The sequence below is a fragment of the Monoraphidium neglectum genome (assembly GCF_000611645.1).
Source record: "Monoraphidium neglectum strain SAG 48.87 unplaced genomic scaffold scaffold02998, whole genome shotgun sequence".
NCBI classification, from domain to species: domain Eukaryota; kingdom Viridiplantae; phylum Chlorophyta; class Chlorophyceae; order Sphaeropleales; family Selenastraceae; genus Monoraphidium; species Monoraphidium neglectum.
In genome coordinates this window covers 1-6,714 of record NW_014010630.1, presented here as the reverse complement: position 1 = coordinate 6,714, position 6,714 = coordinate 1, and the positions used below count along the sequence as shown (strand labels likewise).

The 6,714-nt window shown below is 69.1% G+C and overlaps 2 protein-coding genes across 2 annotated transcripts; both read right to left on the bottom strand.

The window, feature by feature from the left end:
• Positions 1-551: 551 nt before the first annotated feature.
• MNEG_11980 (hypothetical protein) lies at positions 552-2,697 on the bottom strand (the record flags this gene model as incomplete). Its single annotated transcript, XM_014039549.1, has 3 exons — positions 552-1,834; positions 2,134-2,428; positions 2,599-2,697. The coding sequence occupies 3 exons, from the start codon at positions 2,695-2,697 to the stop codon at positions 552-554; spliced, it is 1,677 nt and encodes a 558-aa protein (XP_013895003.1).
• Positions 2,698-3,053: 356 nt separating this feature from the next.
• Positions 3,054-6,694, bottom strand: MNEG_11979 (hypothetical protein; the record flags this gene model as incomplete). Its single annotated transcript, XM_014039548.1, has 7 exons — positions 3,054-3,638; positions 3,880-4,053; positions 4,616-4,752; positions 4,994-5,595; positions 5,847-6,049; positions 6,261-6,370; positions 6,535-6,694. 7 exons carry the CDS (start codon positions 6,692-6,694, stop codon positions 3,054-3,056), a joined length of 1,971 nt encoding a protein of 656 aa, XP_013895002.1.
• Between the last annotated feature and the right edge of the window lie 20 nt (positions 6,695-6,714).

The window sequence follows — 6,714 nt, the reverse complement described above, 5'->3', positions numbered from 1 at the left end:
AGGGGCGGGTCGGGTGGCTACACTGGTTTGATTACTCTCGGGACTTGCGTCTGCCACCTTCTGTCGATCCTCGTTGCAAATCAGGAGTGTGAGGCTGCAGACGCCCACAAAAGCAATTGACAAGCGCAGATAATCCACATGCATGTTGGGCTTCCAAGCCGCTGGAGACGCAAGGGGGGCAGTACCAGGCAACAAATCAGGGCTTGATTGGTTGGCAAAATCTGGAATGCCACATATAAGCGATGTGCCAAAAACGCGGCCCGGTGCCCACGAGTCAGCGGGCTCGTTTGATCGGGGTCAAATGTCCTCAACCAGAGGGGCGATGCACGCACACAAAGTGCACTGCACCGGCGGAGAAAACAAGTCATGATGCAGCCGCGGGTGATGGGGGCAGCGCGGGCGCATGCAGAAATGCTGGGTTGCGCCCGCGCCAAGCCCCGCACGCGCCAAAGGCAGATCCGCAGAGACCTCTCAGAGCCGCCATCCCAGGCGGCGGTGCATGGCCTCAACAATTGGTGACAATGCGGCGCGACAACGACGCGTGCGCCACATCACATGACCAAGACGGAGACGTCGTGCATGCTGGCGCAGGGGGCCCCCTCAAAGTCGACGACCACAAACGCCGGCAGCCGCTGCCAGCCGCGCCGCAGCGGCAGCAGGCGGACGGCCACCTCGTGCGAACTTCCCGCCGAGAAGTCCCCGATCTTCACGACCCGTGGCCCCACGACCGCGACGCCAGCGGCGCCGACCTCGCTCGGCTGCTGTTGCCGCAGCTGCTGCTGCTGCTGCTGCTGGTGCTGCTGCTGGTGCGTCGGGTCGCTGTGTAGTAGCAGCAGCGGCCCCGGCGCGCGCCGGCCGGCGACGGGCGACGCCTCAACCTGCAGTATCACATTGAACGCGCGGCCCAGCCGCACCTCTGCAGGCAAGCGGCCCAGCCCCAGAGATACCCCGCTCGACGCCACAGAGGATGCTGGGAGCGCCCCGAAAATGGGCTGGGTCTGCAGGCGCCCGCTGCGGCCGTCAGAAGCCGACCAGGCGATCTCCAGCCGCCCCAGGCCACCTGCCTGCTGCTGCTGCTGCTCCGGCTGCTGCTGCTGCTGCTGCTGTTGCCGCGTGCCGCTTGGCTGCAGCGATGCCCCCGCAGGCACCGCCGCCGCCGCCGCCGCCTCCTGCTTGCGCACTTGCCACAGGTAATGGCGGTTGCCGCCGGGCGGCAGCGCCCCCTCCCCGGCTGTCGTCCCCACAAACTCGGGCGCTGACGCGCCCCCGCCCGCCGCCCCTGCACCCGGCTCTACGGGCGCAGCGCCGCGCTTGCGCAGCACATCGCGTTCGGAGGCCGTGTCCAATTCCGGCTCCTCGCGGCCTTTCGGCAGCGGCGCGTCCTGCGGCGGCTTGCCAGAACTGCCCAGCTGCTGCTCCTGCTGCTGCTCTTGGTCCCGGCCGTCCCCCGCCGCAGCAGCCGCCGCCGCCGCCGCCGCCGCCGCGACGGGGTCGCAGGCACTCACGCCGAGCAGCGGCGCAAAGCGCACCGACTGCAGCAGCAGGCTGCCCTGGCGCATGGCGTTCTCTATCGAAACCTCCAGGAAGCACTCCGCCCCGCCGCCGCCGCCGCGGCCGGGCCCGCGGCCCGGCCAGCTGCACCCCGCCGGGCCGCCGCCGCCGGCGGCGCCGCTGCCGCTGAGAGCCGCGCCGCGCTCGAAGACGCCAAAGCCGCTCGCGCCCTCGACGCGTCGCGCGGTGGTGGGCACGGCGCGCACCTTTGTGCGGACGGCGACAGGCGTGAGGGACAGGAGTTTGAAGAAACCGACCTCGAACTGGGCCGGGCCGTTGGCGCCTGCGGGCGCGATTGTCCGTGCGCGCATGCAGAGCGGGTAAATGGCAATGCGCTCCATGTGCATGTTGGGGTCGTGGTTTGATCGCACAGGTCGACGCCCTGTGTAAGGCCTCACTGAGCATGAATCACACAACGCCGCAGCTGCTCACGTTTCTACCCTGCCCCGTCCCATGCGCCCGGTGCAAGCATGCTCCTATGTGGCGCGGCTCCTTTCCAGCTCCTTTCCAGCTCCCCGCCGGACGCCGCAAAGCGTGCGCGGCGCGGGCGGACGCGCCCGCCAGGCGCAGGTGAACACCCACCCTTGAACACCGCAGAGCAGGCCAGGGTGCAGGGCCCCAGGTCTCGGACGTCAAACCCAGCAGACACCACCCTCTCCCTGCCCGGCGGCAAAATCGCTTCGTCCAGCACGGCGCCACCTCCCACGCCGCCGCCGCCGCCGCCGGGCCCGGGCGGCGGGGGCGGCGCGTGCTGCTGCACCCACTCTGACAGCAGCTGGCTGGCACCGCCCTTGTCGCCAGACAGCTCGATCTTGACTGAGCTCAGGACGACGAGTGTGGTGCCGACGTTTGAGAGGACCATGTCCAGGGAGAAGGGCTGCGCGGGGCAGCAGCGATTGGGCAGTGTGAGGGGCGATGCGGCGCGGCAGCTCGCGCCTGGCAATGTGGGAGGCGCGAGTGCCGAGCATCGCACCGCACGAGGCACGGAAACGCGTCGCGGTGGCACCCACGGCGAAGAGGCGCTGCCAATATGCTCGTGAGCCTCACCTCTCCCAAATAGACCAGCGTGGTGCCCTCGGGGTCAAGCAGTGGTGAGGTTCCAGCTGGGGTCACCTGAGTGCGCATGCATGATATGCTCAACGCCATTTCAGCGCCCTGCAATCAAAAAACGGATGTCAAATTATACGCATCTCAGTGTGTGCTTATGCCGCTCGAAGCGTAATTGATCTTGGCCACCAGCATGGCGACGCCCAACGGCTGAACGATGCTCCAAATGCAAGATTGAGTGCCTTGTGACAACCACTATGTGTCGAAAACGTCGCATGCGCGTGCGGTCCACAATACACACCCGAATTCACCACGACTCATGCTGATGCTGCTCGTGCTGCGCAGGCTCCCAGCTGACTTGGCAACGTCGGGTCATGGCCCCACGCCATGCTTGATATCCTGCCCCCCAAGACAGCATCAAGAGTGCAGATAGACATTCGTTCCCTTGTGGGTAGTTACCCAGCGGCACAGCTCAGTGGCCCGCGTTGGCACGTGAGCGCGCGCGCCGCTGCTGCGTCCCGCAACCCTCCTTCCTCGCGCGCGTGCCGCAGCACCGCCAGCAGCGACCACGCCGCCTGCGCGCCGCGCCAAGCGCCTGCCACCTCCAAAGCCCGCGCCCCCGCCTCCAGACGAGCCGCAGCCTCTCGGGCGGCGCGCTCGCGGGCGGCTGCCGCGCCCTTGGCTCCTCGCCGCTGCTCGGACTCGCTGCCCCCTGCTGCCACCCCCACATCCATTCTATCTGAAAGCGCCACCTCAGCCATAGCCACCTGCAGCTGCCCCACAGCCTCCCGATCCCTCCCCGCCAGCGCGGGCAGCAGCGCCCCCCGCAGCAGCATCAGCGCCTGCCGCGCGCCGCCGGGCGGCGGCGCGAGCGCGTGCCACAGCCGCGCGACGAGCAGCGCCGCGCGCGGCGCGGGGCGCGCGAGGCAGAGGCGCTGGCAGTGCAGGCTGGCGCTCAGGGCAAAGGGCAGCGCGCCCGAGGGGTCGCCTGCCGCCAGATGCAACTCCCCCAGCTGCAGCAGCGCAGACGTGGCCGCGGCCTGCGAGTGTCAAGTCACACGGGGCGTGCCAAGGAGGCCGCGTCGCGCATTGCTTGCAAAAGGCAGCAAGGAGGTCTACGATGGTGTGCGGCCAGTTGGGCGGCTGGCTTTGCCGACGTCGACATTCGTGTGGATACCATATGCAGCGGCGGATGCGAGAAAGCCCTCCGAGGCGCCCAGCTACAGAGCGTGCACCCAAAATACTCGAGCGCGCCGCGCGCACGCCCCCCCCGCGGCCCACCTGCATGCCTGCCCGCGCCGCGTCCCGGAAAGCGCCCGCCGCCGCGTCGTGCGCCGCCGCCAGCGCGCCGCCCGCCGCCAGCGCGGCCGCGCGGGCCAGCGCAGCGTCGAGCTTGATTTCTCGATCCAGCCCCGGCCCTGGCTCCGCTGTGGACGCCAGCTCAGACAGCCACAGCTGGTGACCGTGTGGGGTTGCGTGTTGTCATGTGTGGCAAATGTGTGAGCAATTTGTCTTTTTTTTGGCGATGTGTGGGCATGAGTCTACTCGTGTGCGAGAGAAAAAAAGCGAGAGGGTGCGCATGTGTGACGATGTGAGTGTTGGCGGGGTGAGGGGGCCTTTGTGGGAAGGTTGACTGATGCGATGCGAACCGGTCATTGCTTCCGTGGCCGCCGAGCTCGGGAAGGTGTGGCACGGCAGCGCTGCTGTGGGCCTGCGCGACGATGAGCTGCCGGGCGGCCTCCACAGCAGGCAGAGCAGGCAGAGCAGGCAGAGCAGGCAGAGCAGGCAGAGCAGGCAGAGCAGGCAGAGCAGGCAGAGCAGGCAGAGCAGGCACCTAATTGATGTGAGGGTCAGCACTCGTCCTCCCAACAACAAGTCGGGCCAGCCAGCGACCAAGCCTTGCATGCGACAACAACCAAGCTGTGTGCGAAACAAAGTCATCCCCACATACAGAGCTGCAGACTGCACTAGACCGCCCGCCCTGCGCTGCAAACCCCGGACACACCGCCCGCCCCACCTCGGCCGCCGCGGCATCCCCCTCTTCCACCGCGCGCGCCTGCATCATCCCCGCATTCACGGCCGCCAGCTGCTTGGGCAGCTGCAGGGCATACTGCTCAGCCGCTTCCGACAGGACAGCGTCAGCGGCGGTTGGGCCTGACAAAGGGCGGTTGGCGGGTGGTGAATGAGTCGTTGGAATTGTTGTGTGGGTGATTGAGTGGATGGCTGGTGAGTGGTGGGCAGAGGTGTGGTTTCTCAGCAGAAGAGGTGGTGAACGGGAGGCGCCTTCAGCACGGGTACAGGGCCGCAGGCAGGATATGGGTGTGCGGCTGGAGCATCTCATCCCCGCGTGGTGTGCCACCCAGCGCAGCGCCGCGCGGCGTGGGCGAAGGCGCACCTTGCTGCTCCAGCGCAAGCGTCACCAGCTGCGCCCACGCCGTCGCCGCATCCCCCCCGCCGCTGCCGTCGCCGCCGCCGCCAGCGCCGCAGCACGTCAGGTGCGCGAGCGCGTGCGCCACCGCCAGGCCCGGCGCGCCGTACTGGCGCCACGCGGCGGCCTGCAGCAGGTGCGCGGCGCCCGCCGCCTGCGCGCACGCGCGCGCGCTGGCGCGCAGGCTGCCGCGGGCGTCTGAGCCAAAGACGCTCGAAGGGTTGTACAGCTCCCCGACCCTGCCCCGCTGCGGCGCGCCCGGAAGCTGCGGCGCAGCTGCCGCAGCGGCCGCCGCCGGCGCGGCCGGCGGCGCGGCGGCCGCGAGCGCAGCCGCGTGCTGTAGCACGCACGCGTCCCGGAGCGCTGCCTGCGCGCGCAGCGCGCCCGCACAGGCGGGTGCCGCCTCGGGGCCGCCCCCTGGGTCTGCGCCGCCAGGGGCGGCCTGTGGCGCGGGCGCCCGCGGCTGCGGCGGCGCGGAGGCATGCTGCAGGTCGAAGCGGGCGATTGCGAGCCGCGCGAACGCCGCGATGTGCGGGCACTGCTGCTGGCAGGCAATCTTCAGGCACCGCCTGGGGTATTAGGGGGTGAGTGGCATACCCTGGAAGTGCACGTATGATAAACCTCCAAAAAAAGCAGAGCTTGTCACAACGCCGGCTTGCAAGACATCTGCTGCCGATGTCTGCGGCGAGCAGAGCCGCATCCGCGGGACAAACCACAGCCGCGTAAGTCCAAGGTGCTGCGCCCAGAACTTGCCTGCTGGACTCGCCGTCACCCCTGCCCTGACCCTGAATTCATCTGCCGCCACGTCAGCACCGCCCACCTGAGCAGCTCCAGCGCTTGCAGCTGCTCCTGGACAGCCGCCAGGTCCAGCCCACCCGCGGGCGGCCCAGCGCCGCCGCCGCTGCTGTCTTCACCCCCAGCGTCCCCGTCCGCCGCCGCGGCGGGCACCTCGCTGACGCCCTCTGACATCATCACGACGCGGCACAGGGCCGCCAGAGAGTGGGCGAGCGCCCAGGTGTCGCCCTGCGTGAGGTGCGCCGGGGGCGTCGCTCACGGGTCGACGAGCGCGCCTGCAACCCAGAATGTCCATTGGTGTGGCAGACGGACAGAAACAAACATGCAAAAAGCATCGCAGGCGTCTCGAAATTGCCAAGAGGCGCACGTCTGCGCCTGCCAAGGGGCCGCGCGGGTCGCGCCGCTCGCGCCCTGGGGGGTTGAGGGGGAAGCTTCCCACCTGCTGCTGCGCCAGCCGCAGGGCCTCGTGCAGCGCCCTTAGGGACTCGGCGGTGTGGCCCAGCTCGGCGTGGGCGGCGCTGAGGGTCAGCAGGGCGCTCTGGCAGCGGCCTGGGCGGGGCGGCGGGCTCGCAGCTTGTGAAATGTTATTTGTGTCTTGAGCAAGGGCTTGGAGCGGGCACTGGTATGATAAACAGCAGGCATCCCATTGTTTTTGAAATCGTGTCGTGAAATTCGCAGCTGCACATGCACGCCGAAGCGGAACACACCCTCACCCTTGGACGCTTCCCCGGCCGCCGCCGCCGCCGCCGCCGCCGCCGCGCCCGGCGGCACCCCCGCAGCGCCCCCCGCGGCCGCGCCGCCGCCGGCCGAGTCGAAATAATGGTGCAGCGCGCGGATGCAGGCGGCGGGGTCCCTCGATTTGAGGGCCTCCATCACATCCAGATACCGCAGGG